A 22,532-nucleotide genomic window follows, 5' to 3' on the forward strand; every position below is an offset into this window, starting at 1 on the left:
CTGCCCCCTGAAGTCACTGTATAGTACTGAGCATGTCAAGTGCTATCTCAGCACAATAAAAAGGAAGGGTTTTGTTCAGCTCCAATGTTTTCTCTGCTCACTCAGGAGAAAACAGCCCCACAGTGGTGCGAAGTATGAGAACAGTTGTTGGTTTTGTGTGGTGATTGTGGTGGGAGTATTGTGTGTCTGAGGAGGTTGTCATCACACAGTCTTTGCTGGAAAGGACTGAAATGAGAAACATGACGTCCACAGAATTTAACCAGAGAGGCTAATAAACCACACAAGGCGAATACAATCAGCATGTTTTCATAACTGTGTGAAACAGCAAATGACATTATATAACACTTCATTAACTGTACACCACACCTTATAGGCACTTTCTGTTTAGGAAGCAATCACACTCAGTAGAGGAGCAGCAGAGGCTTTTTCTGAAGGAAAATAACTGTGAAACACATTCATATATACTAACAAGCAGGGAAAAAGAGGCTTGGCAGGTTGGTGAGTAGCTGAAGAGAGACAGTTGGACACTCTGCCATGGTGCTGTGTCGATATTGCCAGACGAGCTGGCCTTAAAGCAAACAGTGTCAGACTGCGGAAATGTTACTGTATAATGTAAAGTATGTGGTCACACATGCGACTCCAGACTGGCTTCAGTGCTGCACCTGAAAATGAGCACAGCTAAATGACTCTGCAATGACGCCTCTGATGGTGGAAAATGTGTTGACTGAGTCTAGACAGATGTGATGTAATCTTAAGGAATATTCCACTAAAAATGTATGCTTCGAGTCCACCTGTAAACTAAAAAGTGAGTCTGAAAAGCATTAGGATTTCTCCTTGTTGTGTGTAAAACATTTATTAAACAGAAATGATGGCACGTTGAGTATCTTGTTGCGTAAGAGGCCACACGCTACGTTTTCAGCAGGCTTATTTCTATTGTTTTCTATGGAGGCACACAGAAGACGCGCTCAAAAGCCACGCTGACACAGTAGAGACGTGTGCAGCTGTGACGAGGAACAACCAATTACAGCTACCAAATATCTTCCCCTTCCTCTGTAAACATCAGTCTTGAAGTTGATCATTTAAATGCAGGGATAACCAGAGCTTTACATTTCTCCCACAGACCATAAATTAGGCCCAACTCACACTTAAGAAACCCCCGGAGGAAGATCAGCTCTACACTCAGTGTGCTTGATAAAGAGGGCGATGATACAGAGCTTGTTATGGTCGCTTAGCAACCTCACACAACCTGCCTTCACACTCATGAGAGTTGGCATAAAGTGGACACAAGAGAAGCACCCAGCGCCCAACCTCGGATTTTCCAGGCGGATAAAGACGCGGCATGTGTACGGCCCCCTAAGCAGGAGTACGGCAGGGTTTAATTCAATTTCTCTTCAAAGGAGCTTTACTGGCATGGGAAATGCATTTTTATTGCCAAAGCAAGTGTGAAATAAAACAAAAATGTGAAATAAGTGAACATCAACCAGAATTTGGTTTATATTATTTGTCGCTGCTGACTGAGTAACACCTCTGACACACCCACCAAATGAAAGAAAATGCACCCCAAAGTTTTGCTACGGTTTTCAGGTTGGACGACGGTCCAACCTGAAAACCGTAGCAAAACAGCGCACACTTGTTTTCAGAGTGAACATGCCCCTGACGCATAGAGTGTAAAAATAATTGATGCTGCTATTGTGACATCATCCATTGGTTTTTGGACTCCCAATCTGAAGCCTCTTGTTCAGCATTTTGGCTGTCGTCATCTTTGCTATTTATCTAATTATTTTTTGGGAGCGAGAAGTGACCATGTTTTGGCAAGAGGTTGGCACAGTGGGGGAGTGAGGGGCGGATCTAAATGAAAGGCTCTATCATCAGACAGCCTGTCAATCAAAGCAGCCTGCCCTTGTTTATGCGTAACTTTGGCCCTTATTAAAATGTAAATGTGTGAGTTATATAAACATTAACCCCCTGTAAAGTTGTTGTGAATTTTTAAATCAGCTATAGAGACCAAACCGTTTCTTTGTACCAGGCTGTAAACATGCTGCTGTGAAGATGGGCATTTTAACATGGGGGTTTATGGGTATTGATTTTCAAGCAAGCCTCGGGTGGTCATTCAAACAACTGCAGTTTTTGGCACTTCAGCACTGGTTTCATTTTTCAGAGGTTAGTGGTTGTCCTTAAATCAGACTTGCAATAGCCGATTGGCAGCAGCTGCTCATTCATAGGCTGCTTGGCTACCAGCTAAATAGTGACATCCAACCATATTCATTCAAATACCTCGTACTTTTTGGTGAAAATACGGGTAAATATTGGAACACAGTAAGCATACCATGGTCTGACAGGAAACCAGGTCACTGGGTTGAATCTAATTGTAGTTGTTCTTAATCTAAGCTGAATAAATCTACTGTCACATGCATGAGGATTAAGCTACAAACTGTTAAAGAGCTAAAGGGTGACTTCTGTTGTCTGTCACTGCAACTGTGTAATTTTGGTCCCTATAGTGTGTTTTTATGTAAGTGAAAAATTGGTGCCGCTGTAAGTGAGGATTTACTGGTTTACATTTTGAGTTGTAAAAAGATATTTTATTTTTTTCATTCCATTTCTCGGGCCAATACAAAATGTTGCAAAATAATTTCTGAAACCAAAATGTCTGCTGTGGATCAATATCTGTGGTTAACCACATAATCAGCTCAACATGAAGAGAGGTCTGGCTTCTCATGAGGAACAAAAAGGAGAAAAATGGCTTGGGAAAAGAATAAAATCAGGAGCAGTTGAACACAATTTCTGACGAAGATCTAAATTATGATTCTGATGTGTCAGAATCATAATTTGTCATACATAATTTAGATTGTTTTTTAACATGTATAAATGTTATCATTCCTTGTGTACTTAGCACATCCACACCAGACTGTTAGAGTGCAAATATTCAACCTAATTCTGCATATTTGAAATTAATTCAATAAGAGGAAAGGTTTTTCTTTGGTCTTTGAGAGGCAAAAAACAGTCTTCGTTTAGTATTATGGGATAGGTGGTGACACAAACAGGGATGAAACTTGAGAACTTCAATTTTAAGTTTCCACAAATGAACTCACTGTTTAAATTTAGCTTAAACCAAATAAAGAACACACATGATATTTTCTCCAAAAACAATGCCAGTAAAGTTTTGATAGAGAAAAGTACACTTGGCCTGCAAACACCACAATGACGAAGATGTTTATGTCAGTCAGCGGTGGAGCAGCTGAGGTCAGATCTAAGTCACAAAAAACTGAGGCTGACATAATGATGAAGGGAGGACAGAGGGAGAGGAAAATGGCAGGAGAGGAGACAAGGATGTTGAAGATACGAGGCAAGAAAGACAAAAAATTACATGTCCAAATGATATTTTTCACAAGGAAAGCAAGTAAGCTGACCTGCACAGACTCCTCCTGGGTTACACTGAGTGTGTTTTATATGACACGAATAACCTGTTTATGATCAGGTTTTTGGAGTATTCTGTTTACGTGTTGGAGCATGTAAATGCCATGTCCTGAGGGTATTTGGTCCCAAATGGTGGGTGGGTGGAGAGCATCAAGTGGCATCTTCAAAAAAACCAGGACCCACAGGTTCACACTGACTGACATCTCAGTCTTTCACTGTTTTTTCAAAGAATGAAAATACATGACTTCAATCTGAAAGCAGTCGAAGTATAAAGAGTGGTTCAAGTAATCAATATGGTAAGGTTATTAGTTACGTTACGTGCCATCATTTTTCTGGTTTTCAGTGGAGAATTTGTGTCCCATATGGTCTAAATCCTGTTTCAGAGACTTTCCCACCCTGATTAAAATACATGTCTGGGGGAAAACTGAATTTTTGTCATTTCTTGGACTTCTGTGGCATGAAACTGGTCAGATCGAAATGTCGAAATGTCAGCACATTATTTGCTATTGAAAGCTGAAATTTCAAAATATCACCATCAGTATCCACCCTCATATATCTGCCTGTTCCTCGTTTATGTTTCTCCTCCTTCACCTCCCTCCCTCTCCTTTTTTCTCCCCTCATGTTTTCCCTGTACTCTCTGTGGAAATAACCCTCATGTCTGTCTCGTTAGTGAGGAAGTCGACCTGTCCAACACTCACAGAGCAGAACTAAGCTGATGTGACAGCAGCACAACATGTGGCCCCTACCAGGTCACACCTATACAGTCGGGCAATGGCAAAACACTGTGAAACTACTGAAAACTGTACTTAGTTCAGTCTAATTCAGTGAACACACTCGTTCTTTGTCAAGTTTACACTTGCTTGTGCACTTGGTCAAATGTGTGGTGGAGCAAAGCATCTGTGAAAAACCTTAATATCCTGTTTAACACATTACACACTTTGCTTTTCTGTTACTGAGAGGGATCAAACCATTTAAAGCCACCCTTGCAACAAGGTCTCAATCCACTGGTTTTGATGTTATTTTTCTAAGAAAACTGCATTAGGAGAAAAAACAACTTCAAGGTTTGAAGTAGTTCCTGCAAAATGTGGCACTGCAAAAACGCAAATCCTTCCTGGCAGTCTTGGCAAGATGATTAACAGAATTTAAAGAAGAACAACAACGCACATTTCAGACGCAAAGATTTTTGCTTACTTTTTCCGACTGCTTTAAACTTTTGCTTTTATCATTGCAAATTACTGGATCATTTTATCTCTTCAGGGCCCTAAAAAGGATTGAAATATAATGTGGCATTAAGAAAATTATGATGATATTATGATAATAATACTTTGTCCATGCCTTATGGAACAGTGTGTAGGAGTGTTATCTGACCTGATGCCCCTATTGACAGGACGACACTATTTTTTTTTGCCCTCCTAAACAGTTAACATAACTATTGAAAAATAAATCTTTTTACTGGTGTGAGAACACTATGGTTTAGGTTGGGCTAGGTTTAGTTAAAAAGTCATGGTTTGGGTTAAAATAGGAACTCTTTTAATGTTAGGGGATCTTTGTACTGGGATGCACTACTTCAAGAAAACAATGAGAAATCTAAAAATGTGTTCAGGACCAAATTCAGCAGCAAAATAAAAAAAAGCTTAACATGAATTACAGGGACAACAGGGATAACTGACCGATAAAATGCATCTGTGACCACAGTAAAATTCAGAAATACAAACTATAAAACGGAATACATGGATTATTTGCAGTTTAATGTTGTTCAGAAAAGATCTAACCAGACATGTTTTCTTCTTCACATTTATCCAGACAGGGAGGCGGACTAAGGATGGAAAAGTTTCACTGCAGTTTGAAAACAAACTGAGAGCCGAGCAAACGTGTACTTATGCTGTGACAAGAAGTAAATATACTGTAAGGATGTGTATTTCCAGGAAAGCCTTGAACAACTGAATTAAACAAAATCAGCAGAGCTAAACATTTCCTAGAGTTTTTTCTCCAAAGGATACAGTTCAGAATGGTGGATAATTCAATAAAAGTACAACAAGGTCAGAAAAATGACCATTTTTCCAAATTCTGCTAAGAATACTTTTTATGATTTTCTATATTACAAGGCTATTTTGACACCTGATCCCTTGGTTTTATAATCTAAATATAAAGGCAGCTCTCCACTCAAGGTCAAGGTCACTGAAGTGAAAACAATACTGCTACTACACACAGAAATTATACCATACTATTAAATTTTGTATTTAGTTCAACAAGAACTGCATTCCATGAGTATGCGGACACCCTATGTCACACCAATAACATCCTCCTTAAAAAAAAAAAACTGCTGGCAAAAATCAGAAGTTTTACACACTGTAGTGATTTTAATTTAATACAGCAACACCTCTAATGGTTCATCAGAGATTGTCAAGTCACTATCACAAAGCAGACAACACAAAAAAAACATAATCCATCGCTCAGGTGGTTGTGATCTACATGATGTCGATCTATTCTCAGACTCTCTCCACGCTCTATTTAAACTGGAAAGTTGTAACTTCCAAGTTCCCTGTTGGAAATTTCAACTAAAACACCCACTAAAATCTGTTTTTTGACTTGGAAAGTCATACTCTCACCAACACCAAAACATTTCCCTGGAGGCGTCCATCCTGGTTTACAAACTTGCTGCACCGGAGCGTGGTCAACCCGTGTGTGACAACATTTCCAGCTCCGACCTCCAAGGTAAATGGAACTCGGTCTCATTTGTCTGTCCCCAAATTGTAGCCACAAACAGCACAAAATGCAGCCTTTTGTGTCAACTTTTGGGGTGTCTATTATGTGAATTATTAAATCTCAGGAAGGCTCACCTCCCCACAAACAGGTGGCATTCATCATACTGAAACATTCAAGTAATGACAAGTTTGTGCAGTTGGGAGAACAATGTAAATGTGACTACTCTTGCATGAGCAACCCTTATAGTAAAGAGTAACAAGGAATACAAAAATGGTCTCATGTAAGGCCTAATGTCCCATAAAAGGATAATCAGCTCGCAAACAAAAGCTCAACAAAAATGCCTGACAAAAATATTTAGTAGGAGCTTGTTGTGGTTCCAGTCAGTATACTGCACTGTAGGTTGCTGGTTCAGGTGTACAGTGGACCAGCCACCACAACTAAAAAAATTTCAATGTGGGTTGCCCTCCAACCCTGCCACCACCAGTACAGACTCAAAAGAGTAGGAGCTGATCAAGACACTTACCCGACCCTTTTTTTTCTCTTTCAAACTCGAATCTAAATCTTATCAAATGGTAAAACTAGGCTGAATATACATGAAGAATATGTTCTCAAACATATTCAAATGCCTCGTTTTGCCATAATGGCGAGAGTTTGGACTAGAAGATAAACTTTATGAAATACAAAAAATGAAAACTACAATATTAGGATGTTGTTCTTCACCTACACAGTCACTTAGCCTTCATCCTTTCTCACCATCAGACCATTGGTGTATGTGAACGTAGCACCAGGCCTCTAACTTGAGTCAGCTAACCATCAGCACCACTTCATGTTTGTGGTTCCTCTGTGGTGGTTCATTCTCAGAGGTTTTTGGACTTTCCAAACCCCTTCCCCGCCCTGTCCCCCCCTTCCATTCCCCCTCTGGGTTTATATTTTGCCAGGGGATTGTGCAAAATGTTATCCTTGGTGAATAACATGCCCTGAAAGCCCTTTAACCTCACCACATCACTCCATGCTCTGATTTTACATGCAGACGGAAATGCCCTCTACACACGTAAAGATGCATAGATTAAACAAGTCGTGCTTTTTGATGTTCCTCTCGTTCATTAATTCATTTTAGTTAGGCTGACCAGAAAATCTCCCTCAAGAACCTCAGCAAGTCCCAGCCTTAAGTGAAACCAGGAGTCCAGAGATGGGCCCTGCTCCAGATCAGAGCGGAGGTCTTGACCACAACTCGTAAAGCCAAATGAGTTGCTCTCCAAACCTCTGTTGACATCCAAGCCATTTAGGTGCCCTCTGACTGGAATGTGTGGTCTTTTTGCAAAACTATAAACGCCTGGTATGTGTTGCTGCAGACTGCGAGGCTGAAGTTATGGACGAGCCATTACAAGAAAATGTTCTTTTATTGTGGTTTGCCAGTGAAATAGGAGATTTTCAGAGTCACGATCCCATAAACACATCATGCTTTCTCAGGAGTAAAACCACTTTGGACAGCCAGGCTGAGACACAAAGACAAGCCTGGTTGGGTTTACAGGCCTTCAAGGCCAAAGGGCGTGTACAATATTTTCTAATGTTTTGAGTGGGTTTTCAGGCCTTTCCCTATTTTCTCACTTGCCCCATACATTTCACATGATCACCCTACTATAGGGACTTTTCAGCTATACACAATAAAGATAAGAATAAGAAAATCTTTTCAAAAGAAACGTTTGAAAGTTTCTTTATGGACCTGAATCCAGTTGCATCAGCTTTTAGCAAAGACACATTTAGCTTACAAAACAAGAGTGTTTACCAAAGGTGATATTTCAACCCAGTTTCCAGAAAAAATAATAAATAAACGAACATGATACATTTGTATGTATTATATGTATCATATCAAGTTTTCTAAAGTGATGTAGTATTTGAGCTATAACTTCGTGATCAGGAGGTGGAGGAGATGGTAGATGGCATGACACCTAGGCAAGATGCCTTCCGAGCAGCAGACAAATTTCAATCGCCATTCGACCAACAATTAACAGAACCATATGGTTTTTAGCTTGTTATCAGTGTTTACAGTGCCTTTTGTTTACAGCGGTAGACAGCACCACTCGCTTTTTTTCCACTGGGTATACTGCCACAAAAAGCAGTTATTTTTTAACAAGACATTGCTGGGTTACCAGACCGGATAGTGCATTGAAAAGTTGTTGATTTTTTACCAATGCATTGCTGTGTTTCCAGCAGGGACTGTGGCTCAAAAAGTGGTTGACTTTTACTGAGACACTGACAGCTACTCCAGTTGTTTGTTTATAAGACAAAACTTGATCTTTTGCTAACCATAACCAACTGTTTTTTGTGCCTAAAACTACCCACGCATTAACCACAGCATTCTTAAAACCAGAAATTTTTTGACCTATCCACTTCATAAGAAGGTACAAATGTAACAAATCCATGACTAGAATTGCCAATGCCAATTTTTTTTCTGGCAATTTGGTCGGATATTTTATACATCAGTATATTTAGTTAGTAGTGACTGATTGTGAGTAACTAGCTATATATTACCTGTTCAAAGTAATGACGTAATGGGTCAAAATGCTGTTCAATAATGATGTAAATCAGGAAGATTTGAGATTGCATTTCATAAAAAATAACACAATTAACCTCAAACTTACAAGTTTATGTAAATAAAGTTAGACTAAATGACCAAAAACCGTTAGTTAAATTAACATTTGTTTTCCACACAATCTAAACTGTGAGAATATAACTAACAGTCCGCTCAAAACATATCTCTTAGTCCCTAAACTTATATTTTTGAAACTTATGCTACCTGTTTACTTCCTGTTTACTGTTTGTTTTTAAGTTCACAATGCTATAGATGTTTCATTACAACCAGTTCACATGAAACTTAAGTCCATCTTAAGGTTTTCATGGTGCAACCTGATCCAAAAAACCAATACTTTGAATCTAGCATCACTTAAAAAGGACTTAATGCAAAAAGTTAGTGATGAATTTACAAATTAACCACCAACCACATTATGAGGTTTGTGTGTGGGATAATTGGTATGTGCACAGAAAAACTGTTGACGAGATAGAAGCCAAAATTGTCTGGAAAATCAGTGTATGCTGTAACATCAGTGCTGTCCTTCATTAGAACTAAGGAAAACTAACAGTACAGAGAGGTATATAAATGGGAGTTTCCATATACCTTTGGCCTTATCTGTATAAAAGTTATATAAACAGCACTACCAATGATTAAAAGTAAATCAACTGGGAAAAATAAACAGCTGCTTCTATATATCTAACACCTATTTCTTCTTGAGTAAGTGTCCAGTTGCTGCGCACTCAACATTTTTATGCGTTTGCAGCTGGAGTTGGTGTGAAACCAGGAAAAAGTCCAGCGGACATATTTCAGATAATTAATCAAAGCGGGCAAAAATAAATGAAAAAGTGCACGCTGGATACAGAAAGAACAAGTCAATATGACTTTTTCCTTGTTCTCCTTTCAATCCAAATTCAAAATGCTTTGACTGTAAATTTCTAACGCTGCCAGAGCAAAAGTGGAATTAAAAACAAGAAAATCTGCCTCTTATTCTGTACCTCCTTTCTTTTCTCCCCTTCCCTCACTCTTTCCTTCTCTGTTGCCAGCCATACACCTGCCTCATCTCCTCTGACTCCCCTCCCCTCAAGCCCTGTTAGGAATGTATGAGGCAGCATGTTTAGTTCTGGTCGGGCAGGGCTGAACCCGCTCTCAGCAAGACTGGAAACCACATTAACAGACCTCCTGTACTGCTCGGCTGAGGAGAGTACTGTATAAGTTCTTGGGAGTCAGTATGTTGTATCATCTCTTAGCTTGTGGCAGTTTCTCCACTTGAGATCGGACGGGAGCAGATACAATATCCCTGCTTGAATTTAAGCTTTAAGCTGATTTGATTTCCTTTTTTAAAACTTGTAAGATTTCCTTGATTACTTGTAAAAGGTCATGTAAAAGAAAGTGAAATCCAAATTCATACTCCCTGCATTTAGAAAAAAATGTCAAAATGGCACTAAAAACCAAGAACCTATAGCATACTCCAAATTAGAAAGCATATTGAGCAACTAAATTATTGAACACTAATAACCAACGCAATAAACTGCACTTAAACTACTACTAAACTACACTAAACTACTGCACTTTTGCAACTTTATTCCATAGACTGAAATAAGACAAACTCATTACGTAAAAACCTTTACAATCCTACTGCCTGGTTTTCCTATTATGAAAATCATTTCTACATAAGATGTCCATAAACCAACCTGAAACTAATGAACTAAATATTCTCAAAGAAACACCCACAATAAGCCAAGAGCCCTGACTGGGGTGAGGAACTACCTGTGCTCACGTTTCACTTCCAAAACCACACTGCAGAGCCTACAGAAAAATGCAACCTCCTACTCATGATACCACTAGGTGGCTGTATATGTTTTTTTCATCAAGAAGAAGAATTTTGTTTAGAAAACTGTCAAAACTGTCAGTTTTTTCTGACAGCTTTTTATTCCGAAAACCCCATTTGTCCAAAAAATTTCCCTTTGTCCAACAGCTCATTATCTCAAAAACAAACTGTGGCTTTGAAGGCCTATTGCTCTGGAAAATACACACACCAAACATACCATCATACCGTCCTAGGTGTCAATTTTTTTTGCCTATATGTTGAAGGCATGACCTTCCCTACTTAAGAGCGAGTGCTCACGTTCTTCTATGGTTAAATTGGTTAGGCTTCGGTATGAGGAGTGAGATTGGTTAGGGTAAGAATATCAGGGTAAGCCAATGAGAGGCAGAAAAAATACCGCAGACAGGCTGACTGATTACAGGCCTTGAATCTTTCTAACTGGTACATTTTTTCATTATCAGATAAATGGGCCCTCAGAGCAATGGATGTTTGTTTTCGGGATAACAGGCTTTTGGTTCAATGAAAATTTTTTTGGACTATTAGGGTTTTGGAATAATGGGGCTGTCAGAAGAATGGCATGCAGGGTTGTAAATTAGTAAAAGCCACCAGCCAAATGCCGATAAAATATGTAAGCGACTGCTAGATTTTCTACTCATCAGCCAAAAGCAAAATGGTAATCTATGGATGGCTGGTACATTTTGGAGTTCAACAGCCACCATGGCAGGTGAACAAAAAAGTACCTTTCCAACCCTGATGGCATTGCACCAGATAAACTGAAAAGTTAGCACAATCACTGTTTGCTAAGCCCCGCCCCCTCGTTACTGCTGTCTGCTTTTTGTTTTTGTATAGCACAAATACAGTTCAAAGCGATGGCAGATTCACTAATTTACTTTTTCCTTGATTTCTTACAAAAGGTAGCCAAAAACAGCTTTTTATTTCCAGCTTGAAACTGTCATTCCTCCCAGGCTGAGTCGATAACTGTTGCCAGCGGACTGTATCCGCTTTGGCTAGCAAGCTAATTAACATAGCTAAAGTTCCCAACTCCTTGAGTTAGTTGAAAGTACAGGCTTCAGCTGACTTTGTTTTCAGCTGACTTGTTTTAAAGTGAGAACTAAGTAAAAAGGATTTTACATTTAAATTTAATGGCCACACAATATTGTGCTGAAAGACTAAAAACTACACATCTTTACCAGTTTATGATCCAAGCTAACACAAGAAGCAGTATTGTATTTGTATTGTAATGCAGAGCCAATTAGTAATATTCACAACAGGAAAAGAGGAGATCAGACTGTTATTTCATTCTAACAGAAGTTTTTACATTTAATGTTACCTGTTTGGATGAGAGTTTTATAGTGAATGGCAAAGTGAAAACAGCACCACCACTGAAACTGAAACGCCATCCACGAAAACTAAAACGCCATCCCTGAACAAAATCCAAGGAAAGACACAAAGTATTTAAACAGCTGAAAGACTACAGTTAGATTTCAGTTAACAACAATAATAAATACAGGAACAATTCCATCATATGCCAATTAATTTTTGTAATGAATATGTCAACAGGTCTCAAGATCTTTTTTCAAACGGCTACCCCACATGTGGGTTTTATTCCTGCTCCATCTCATCCCCTCTCTTTTATCCCCCTCTTTTCACTGTATCCTTCCATCTGTGTCAGCCGTTAACTTCTCACACTGTACGTCTGGGAACCATGTACGAGCCCCGGCCCTCTTCAAAGACGGTGGCAGCTCTCCTTTCATGCCATGTTGTGAAAAAGCTCAAATTCAAATGTTATGCTTTCACTCGCCTTCCTCTAAAGGGGGATATTAAGTCAATCTGCGGCAGATTGGCAGGGCTCGAGAACATTTAATGTTTTATGAAACAGGGTTGTGGTGTGCACGCGCACGCACACACACACACACACACACACACACACACACATATGAGCGATTTAAAGCTGACTGATCAAAGTCTCACATCCAAGAACAACAAACCGGCACTTTCTCAGGATCAGCACCGCCAAGTTTCACAGCAGATGAGAAGCATATGTGGTCGCTGGTGCCCTGTGCAGGTGCCTACTTGCTCTCATGCCACAATGACAGATACTGTTCCTGTGTACATTTGAAGTGTTTTCACACTTGCCAATGCATTGGTAAGAAATGTTTTTTGCATGACAAGAAAGTAATGTAACAGGATATTTTACAGGTGCTCAGAATTAAGAAATCAGAGACATTACACTACCTTTCATGATTGCGCACTCAAGAATCCAACAACTTGTGGTCTAATGTGCCGATGCTCAACTTGCAGGTGGTGATATTGCAATCCTCTTCACCTTTTTTCCCACAAAGCAAGTGTCCAGGAATAACAAAGGTAGTCAAAAATGTACCTCTGAGGCGCCAGCAAACTCATTCATTAAACATTTTCCAGTTTTCCATAGAAAGAAGAAAGGCCAAAGTCTCAAAATATCTTACTTCCACATATTGGAAAATTGGTGAACAACAGGCTAACCCTTCACAATTCAGCCACATTGGACGTTAATCCATATGAACAAAAAGAAGCACCTCTGCAACCCAAGAAAAACTGTCTAATTTTTAGATTTTTTTCCAATATTCTTGCAAGTCTATCAGTGCTGAAGGAAACTGGTCAAAGCTCCTCTTAAGTTTGGAACATGTGTGCTCGCCTGCAGCTTTCTGGCATCATCCCTCTCCCATCCAGAGCCTGAGGAAACTGAACCTCCTCCGACAGAAACCATGTGCAACTTAAGAGAGGTAGGGAGGAAATGGAGCTAGTGGGGATGAGGAGAAAGAAGAAGGGTGGTAAAAAAGAGAGAGAGAGATGGGAGGGGAACAAAGAAACTGGAAAAATGAGGGAGGGACTGGAAAAGGGACAGGGTGAAAAAAAAGGAAAAGGGAGGGAGAGGGAGGGTCCATGTGTTTTGTTGAAAGTCAGTTTTGTGGCCGAGGCTAATTGCTAACAAATGTTTGAACATTGTGGTGTGAGCACCTTGAATATCTGTGGCCTTGGCAAGCGAGACAGGAAAACAGTTTCTGTGAACACACTCCTACACACTCTCTCTCACACATACACACACACACACTCACTCACTCACACACATGTCAAAGCTATAATCCCTACCTGGCAACTCTCAGTTTGCTCCCGCTAACCTCGACTACCAGCGAGTAAGACTAAACAGCAGGTGTAATTCTCTCACCAACACACACATCCGGCCATCCAGCTGACGAGGCAGCTCCAGTGGCTGTCTGGCACTGTGGAGTTTCAGCTCCTTTATTTCCTCTCCTACACCCACTTTGATACTTCAATATATATACTGCAAAGTAAGAAGATGGGTGTATATTCCAGTGGGTTATCATATTCATACCCATCCATGAAATATAAACACAACCCAGCTGCTGAGTATTTTCAGAGACCTAAAGCTGGGGTATGCAGTTTCATTTTGAGAAAGTTTCTGAGAAAAAAATCTCACAACAATCTTTGAGCATATAAAGCAATATCACACTGCAGAGGTCGTACTGTTGTGCTGTTTATTATCACAGCTGTGATTTGGTCGTAGATATTCACAGCCGTGATGATAAACAGTATAACAGCAGTTCTTCAAGCATCATTAAGCGACAACAGATAATGATTTGTTTGTTCATCTAATGATTTTTTGGGCTCCGCCAACACAAATAGTTCCACAAACGCTGGAGGTGAGAGCTGTTGCCTAACAACACATAAACATTTGTCAGCAAATTAGCCTGCTATTTTTTGTTTGCTGGGTCTACACGTTATGCACAGACCAGCTGCTTAGCATCGGGTACAATTATCCGTATGTTTCCTGTGAAATTAGAGTCTGTTAACTGTAACAGCCTGTTGTATATAGTGTGTCCCTCTTGAGTTTCGAGTAGAAAAAATCCTCCCCAGCTCATAACTGCAGTCTCTGCAGCCTCCCACACTCAGTCTGACAGCCACCTCCAGCTGCCTCACCCAGCTGACCAAACTCTGGCTCCCGTCTCCAGTGAAGGGAGAGGGCAGGTCAACCTTAAAGTCCCTGCCGGGCGAGCGTCTGTCAAACATCCCATTACCGGGTTTTAAAGGGGTCCTCATCTCCACGCCACATGTTCCTAACATAGTTGTGTACAGTCTTGAAGAACCATGTGGTTTTTAACAGCTAGCTATACCGAGGCAGCTAAGCTAAAAACAACAGCACAGGTAACAGCTCCACACGTCCACAGAAAAGCTCTCACAGGGACTTGTTCAAGAACACCGCTGTATAACCAAGAGTGAGACATGAAGAGTTAAACGTCCTAATGCTGTTATACTGTATATCAGCACTCACCGAATGATTCTTAACCTATTAAATTGATTGGTTGGAGCTAACTGTTGTATAATGTAATTTAAGTCGACTAAGAGAAAAGCCTGGCTCTGTTTTCAGGCTTTAGAAAGTCTAGCCTGTGACGGGAGACTCTGACCAATCACAGGTCATTTCAGAGAGACGGCATTCCTATTGGCCGCTCTGCAAATGCAGAAGCGCATGCATGCCCCGTCAGTCAGTACGTTTACATGCATAATTTACTCAAGCTACGGTTAGAGCTCGATTAGGCCATTTCAATTTAATTTTAATTCAATTTAATAATTAATTTATTGATGGAAGTATATCTGAGTCTGCCATGGTGGGTGGCGCTATGCCCCCTTCCACGTAGTTGCTATTGGACCTTCTTCTGGTTGACTTGTTACTACACATAGCAAACAAGTTAGCAAGTGACAAACTGGTTGCATGTCGAATAGTAATAACATGAATAGCTTTTCGGTGCGGTACATTTTCTATGGACTCTTCACTTTTTTGTCTTCTTCTCTTCTTTTGTTTTTCCTGGCTGTCTTCTGTGAATTTGTGCTGTTTGACAAAATAAATCCGTGTATGGGAAACACTGGCTTACTGTATGAAGCGTGTGCGTATACCCATGATTATCTGTTGAGAGGGGCTTTGCACAGGAACGAGAGAGCTGCGGGGGATGTATTTAAAAATTCTACTGATTTTTGTTTATTGTTTGCCTCTTCCAGATTGCTGTCTACTCAAGCTTAAAGCAGAAGTGAAAGAAGTACTTAGATTATCAACTTTACTGTGGATAGCAATACCACCATGTAGAAATACTTAATAGCAAAAGTAAAGAGCCTTAATAAAAGATTTTCTTCAATAAAAGTACAGAATTTTTGGCCTACTGGATCATCATAGGGCAAATGGCCAACATGACAAATGGCAACATTCAACAAATGGTCAACCAATCAAGAAAAACTATTTCGATAAACACTTTACAACCCCAAAAGAACATTCTTTGCACTGATGATTACTGTAGATACTCTAATCAAGACCTTTCCGTGCTGCCAAATTGTTCAGCATTACATCATCATCTCAACTGTAATCTGCTTGAATAAAGCCCTTTTCGTGATTACTTCTACATACCTAAATAGCTTTGAAGAGACATGCTTGTCTCTCGCGGCTTCTTTACAAGTTATTTTTGGTTTGGATGCTACAGTTTTTAAAATTAAGATTCCATGAGGTAATTTAATGACCAACATCAGACAGTTGGACTCTGATCATGAAGCCACCAGCCTTTGATTAGAACATTAATTGTTTTAATCAGCTTTGTTCATGCACATTCCAGCCTACTCATAGTCACGCATGCACACAGAAACACAATTTCCCCTAAATTGATACCAGAATCGTCCAAATGTTTGAAGTTCATCTACAGCCTGTCAGCCACGGGTCGTTCCGTACCACCGATGGGACCAATTAAGCCTGGTGATAATTATGTTTTGTGTTAGAAGCCAGTAGAGCCGCTCATTCAGAGCTCTCTCTCTGCATGCGTGCGTTGATATGTTGAATTTATTCCACTGGTTGAAAATTGGCTACAGATCTACATAGCTTCTATTCACTAGTTGGACAATTTAACACAAGAGCAGCTTGGCACATGATGCACACACACACACACACACACTGACAAAGTGGAGCAAAACACAAGTTTGAAATGGGTCACATAACAGATAATTAGTTTAGTCACACTGGATCAGGGGTTGTTGAACTGTCAACACTGAGCAACACAAACTGAACAATCCTCGAGGCCAGAGTGTTTTAGCTCCACATGTGTACTGCTGGCCTGCGTGATGATAAAGTTAACTTACATAAGTTGCTGACTGGTAACTACGGAAACCTAGTCCATGGTTTGTACCTTTATCTCACACTAGTGGTACTGCCAGAGCCAGAGCTGTAGAACTGTGGAGAATTAAAGAAATACTTCACTCAGTCTTTGTGAAAAAAGTCTTCTTTTTTCTCTTGCATACCTCCACAGTAAGTACGGGCGGTATCATGGTCTTATGGTGTACCAGGTTATCTAGAAATACAGACAGTGTGATAAAATACTGTCAAAAACATGGACCCTCATCTTTCTATTAACTTCATACTGGAGAGGCTGTATTGAGGATGTTTTGCATGCAGTGTGCATCACGTGCCCTGGAGGTTACACCTGGGCCACACTGCATGCATGAGCAGTGTGTATTAATTCACATTGGCAGTGTGAATTAATACACACTGTTGTGGTACTGCTGCAGAGCTGCCTGCTATAACTACTTCACTATTAAAAGCACATACTACTCTCATTTATGAAGCTGTGCAAACTAATGCATTGTCAACAACACTGTCCTGCAAATGTCTCACAGTAAAAAGCCTTGTGTCAACAATTAAAATGATTCTGTCGGCGGAAACTTTGTCAGAATGCTTTTTATTTTGAAATTGAAACAGGAAAATGATACTTTCATATACTGAATACCCCGGAGAAATTCAAGGAAAGTATGAACGTATGAAAAAACTGATACCACCCAAGCCTACTCCACATTAAACGAAGAATCCAAAACCAGAGAAAATTGTTGCAGCAGCTGCTCCTCTCATCCATCGGTCTGATCAGCTCTGACCTGACCAACCTATCAATTATCAACCCTACAACTCAAACTCCTCTGTTGCTAAGGAAAAAAAATAATGACGAGTTTCTCCTGCACTGCATTCATGGCCCGCAAGAATGTCCAAATTTAGAGTGGGGACACAGAATGATAAAAAAAAGAGACACACACATGTAAATATTTCTGACCAGTTGTGTCCAAGGTGCACTACTCGAATGTGGAAGTGTTTTGAATAGTAAGGTTTTAGGTTTTTGGGAAGTACTGATTATAAGACTGGATAAATGAGATTTGGATTATATTACGGTTGTGTGATAGTTTAACAGCTTACAGTTGTTAAATGTGCCCGCCTTTTACTCTAACTCAACAAAAACTGTCTCCGTTTTTTTGGATTCTTCTGTGGAGGCATGCCAGAAAAACAAAGTTTTCTTCACAAATTCAATATAACACAGGGTGAGTAACTGACATACATTTGCTGGTGAAGTACATCTTTCAGACTTGTACTCAAGTGTGCAGAAGGTTTTGGAGCCGTTTCAGTTAGATAAATTAAATATCAGTAGGATCTGAAGGCTACAAGCTTGAAAATGAAAAATATCTGCGGATGTGGAGTCAGTAGAGAAGAAGAGAGAGAAATAAGATCACCAGACCTCTGTGGCCCACTCCTCATCTCTGCTTGAGGCTAGCGGCTGAAAGCTACATCACCTGCTACTAGCATAACAAATCCAGATCTAAGTCATGTTGCATTATGGGTGATGTAGTCACCAGGTTTAAACAAGGAAGATGACTGTGACAAATAAAAAAAGATGATATCGCTAGTTCTGCTAAATTTATTTTGATCATTTTATGATCAACAATGTTGTAGAAGTACAATACTAAAGTGGTTAAAAAAGTGGTTAAAGTGGTTCTTATAAAAGCAACCTGACCTGGATAAATACCAGAAGAGTAGAAGACAAAGAGTAAAGACAGCAACAGAAATCCTATTTACACTTTGTCATAAAATGTCTCTGTTATACAGCTCAAAGATTAATAGCCAGCGAGATATGCAGCTGGCTTTTGAAGACTTTTGACATGAATTGGACTTTACCCAAAAGATCTAAAAACAGCTGTAGTTATGCTCGTGTTTCTTCAAATTAGGACCACATTTCCCCAAAAACCATGTTGCCTCTTGTCCTAAAGAACATGCTCAGCAATATCTCTGGTAAAATTTTCTCTTTGGAACAAGTTGGGTAATATTTCCATATCAACAACTACAGGCAATGCCACTAGAGGGCAAAAACATAAAAAAATATATATATTACAGTCTAGCTAGTATATTTTAATCTTTATTAAGTACATTTTGCTATAAAAGCTGCTGTACAAAAGTTTAATTTTAAAAGAACATTTCAGAAACACATGGCAAGCACCTTCACTGACTTGCTAATGTGATTAAGAAGTGCAAAGGCCTTGTCTATAAATTGACAATGTGAATATCCATCCATTATCTGCAACCATTTATCATTTACAAGGTTGCAGGGATCTGAAGCCAATACTGGTTGACACTGGGCGAGAGGCCTGTTTACACCTGCTATTAGCATTGTAGATTAGACCACTTGTGTTCAGATTTTGCTTCTGCCTAGTTCACAAACACTAGACGTTCAAAGGAACCCGTGCAAAGTTATTATTTGCACACTCTCACTGGCATGCAATTGTTGCCAGTGGAAGTGAACACGTCAGCAGAATTCGACACGTCTCCTCCACAGAACAAAATGATGGACGATCAAGCAACACTTGACTCGATGTAAAATGGAGTCAAGTGTTATAGAGATTAAGTGTGCCGTCACCAAAGCACTCACCACATTAGGCACGGGGTATGACGGTATTACGGTACATCAGGGTCTTTAGAAATCCAGACGGGCTGATTTTAGAGCGGCAAACTTCATAAACCGTTAATACCCCTGTGAAATTCCAGAAAGGTATGATGACATGACAAAATAGATACCGCCAAAGCCCACGCCAGCTTCTGCATTAATGCCGTAAACTTTGTCAGGCGCACATCAGTATGAATTTGTGTTTATACTAGAAAAGTTATGAGTTCAAATGTGACCCAGACCACCTCAACAAGTAGACTGAGTGATCAGACTGGAAATGCTTATTAGAGCCTCTTTAGACCTGATATTAACATGCATTTTGGCAATCCAAACAAAAGTGGACAGGTGAGACACATCACCTTTCCTATGTGTCCCTATTATGAGTCTCCAGCTGATCACTTGTGTTTAGATTTTGTTATTGCCCAAAACATAGTTATTACAACCACACTTTTGCTAGCTGCTCTGTAGCATGTGTGCTACTCACGTTGCTACTCACAAAATTCAACACGTCTCCTTCCATACGGCGAAATGATGGACAGTCAAGCAACACTTCATCCAACTCCAAATAAAATGGGCAAGTTATAGGGATTTGGTGCGCTGTCACCAAAACAATCACCACATCCTGCATTTAGGATTAGCATTTACACTGTAAAAGATAGATAGTCAAATGCATCCCAGACCACCTCAGCAAGTGGACTGAGTGAGCAGATCACAATGTGTCTTTGTGGTCATTTACACCTGTCTTTAGCATTGTCCACATGTGATCAGATCACCTAAGAAGCATGTTCAAAACCATTCATGCTCACAGCTACGGACAATTTCAAACCACCAAGTAACCTAACCGGCAAGTCTTTGAAATGTTGGAGGAGGCCAAAGGACCAACACCAACATGGGGAGAACAAACGCCACACAAAAGGGGGATGCATGATGCATGTTGCATGATGCAGGTATTATTGCATCGCATAACTCTTCAAACGTTGAGTGGATCATCTGGAGGTTTTGAATCCACAATACCTCTGTAAAATTGTGGACTATCACCTCCAAGAAATCTCTGATACGTGGCCGCTCCCATGTATATGTAAGTGGCTTACCTTTCTGTTATCACTCGCATAACACACCTCCATCACCTTCAACTGGAAATAATGATGGCTAGTGCAGTGGCTGCAAGAGAAATAAACCTGCTCATGTTTTAAACATCTATCGCAGTGCATTTTGGAATGTTTTCACTAGTGAAGAAGTCGCATAACATTGCGAGAGAGGTCGCATTACATCACTCAATGGAAACACAGTTATCACTCAATTGTGTTTTATCGACATTTCGAAAATATCGCTTAGTTTTTTGCGCAAATCTGTAATGGAAACCCGCCTAGAGTCAGCCATGACTGCACCAACATGCCTCACCATTCCCAACATTAAAAATCAATAATATGGAAGACACAAACACAGAGTCTTTGTTCCACATTCAGCATAAAACAAATCTTGCAAACGTTTCTTTTTCTTGATTCAGGCGAGGCCCTTGCACAATAATCAGTGCCTGTTTTGTTCAGAACAGTTTATCTGAAACATCTTGTAGCTACAGTCTTTCTCTGGTAACTGATGTCAGTAACTGTACAGTTCCGATGTCCAGTTCTAAAAAAATGTTCGCATCTTAAAGTTATTTTTTGTTTTGCATGTATGCGATGAGTTGCATCTTTCAGGGGTTTTCCTGCTGTAAGTGTGACAGTGAGTTCAGGGTGGCTGTAAATCAGCATAAAGGATAAACACTGCAAGATGCACGACTGTCTGACAGTAATTTACTCTTTTGCAACAACGTCCATCTTGGTTTAATGAAGCTCCATCCGGAGTATGTCGGGAAGCAAATAAGTCTCCAGAAATAGAGACAGTGAGGGAGGAAAAAAAGGAACAAATGAAAGACACAGCGTGATAGGAACATTTTAAAAATGCACATCTGGCTCATGCCACTCCTCACTTCACGGTCACATTTAAATACTGTTACATTTCCATGCGGTGTTTTAAACGGAGAGAATCTGTTTAATAGATTAAATCAAGTAAAGCTGCTGTTGCGTCGACGCCAGTGTCGCTGTTAAATAAGGGATGCTGTGTTACGGCTGGCTGGAATTTCACACGCAGGATCCATATTGGACAGAGAATAAAGGGACATTTTTACAGTGTCCAACTCAAATTTATAAGTCCGGTATCCTCTCTGTCCTCATTTTCTTTACACAGATATTCTGGCACTAAGTTTGTTAATTTGTTAATTTATTTTGATGCAGTGAAATGCTGTAGACTCAACGTGACTTGGTGCAACACTGAAATGTTTTTAAAAGTCAGAAAAAAGACAGCAGAAAATATTTATGTTATTATCATATTTAGACTTATTTCTTTCCAGAAAAAGAAAATGAAATAAAAGTACTGTAAGGGAAATAAGTATCCAAACTCTAGTCAACAATACCCAGTAAAATACTGTATGAATACAGTGATAGGATCTACTGAGAGGAGAATTTACTGCATAAGAACGGAGCTTCTGCCACCTAGTGGTACATTTTGCTTTTGCACTTATAAAACTCATTAATGTGCTCTAAACGGCTCAGAAGATAACAGTTGCTTCATTTTGTGTGCACATGCTTCAGCTACTCGCAGCAAAGAACAAGACGATGGCCTGATTCACAGCCTGGGTTCCTGTATCTGATTTTTTGTGACAGAAAATTACCTCAAATATAATGATTTGGATGACCAGTTTGATTTTTAACTTCCTTGGAAAGCATATTCTGTAAATGTAGAGTGCTGCATGTTATATGAAAATTAAGTGCACTTAACTGTTTCCTCCTAAACTTTACTTTTTTACTCATTTACCTGTCTGCTTCTCATGAGAGGAGCTGCTGAGTCTTTTCTTAACTCTCCTGCAATATTTAATCCTTACTTTAAAAATGTCATATGATTTGTTTGCATTTGACTTTTTTTAATTTTACGTTTTGCCAACGGACCAAGCCACAAGGCCACAAATAAGATTCTCTCCAGTCATTCAAAACTCTGCATTTTAACAGAAGAATTAAATCTACACAAAACAGCCAAAACTTGCTGTCTGTTATCCAAAGTAAATTTTTTTTTTAATCTTGCAAAAGCCTGGCAGTTTCACTCAAGAGGAGAGTTTAAACGTCTGTAGTCGCTGAGGTACCAGCATATAATGCAGATACCAGAGCCAAGTCAAAACATGTCACTGACACAGAAC

The 22,532-nt window shown here is 39.7% G+C and overlaps 1 protein-coding gene across 2 annotated transcripts in view; it reads right to left on the reverse strand.

Moving 5' to 3' along the window:
• Positions 1-22,532, reverse strand: part of scara3 (scavenger receptor class A, member 3) — a 40,257-nt gene that overhangs the window by 14,147 nt on the left and 3,578 nt on the right. The window contains exon 1 of one of the 2 annotated variants that reach the window (XM_042504099.2): positions 12,753-13,299. The exons of the other annotated variant lie outside the window; for it this stretch is intronic. Coding sequence (XP_042360033.1) covers positions 12,753-12,759 — 7 coding nt within the window. The 5' untranslated portion in view covers positions 12,760-13,299. Of the gene's footprint in view, positions 1-12,752; positions 13,300-22,532 lie in introns of those variants that run through there. 2 annotated transcript variants of the gene reach the window in all.

The sequence above is a fragment of the Plectropomus leopardus genome, chromosome 16, assembly GCF_026936395.1.
Source record: "Plectropomus leopardus strain MGB_pleo_1.0 chromosome 16, ASM2693639v1, whole genome shotgun sequence".
Lineage (NCBI taxonomy): Eukaryota > Metazoa > Chordata > Actinopteri > Perciformes > Serranidae > Plectropomus > Plectropomus leopardus.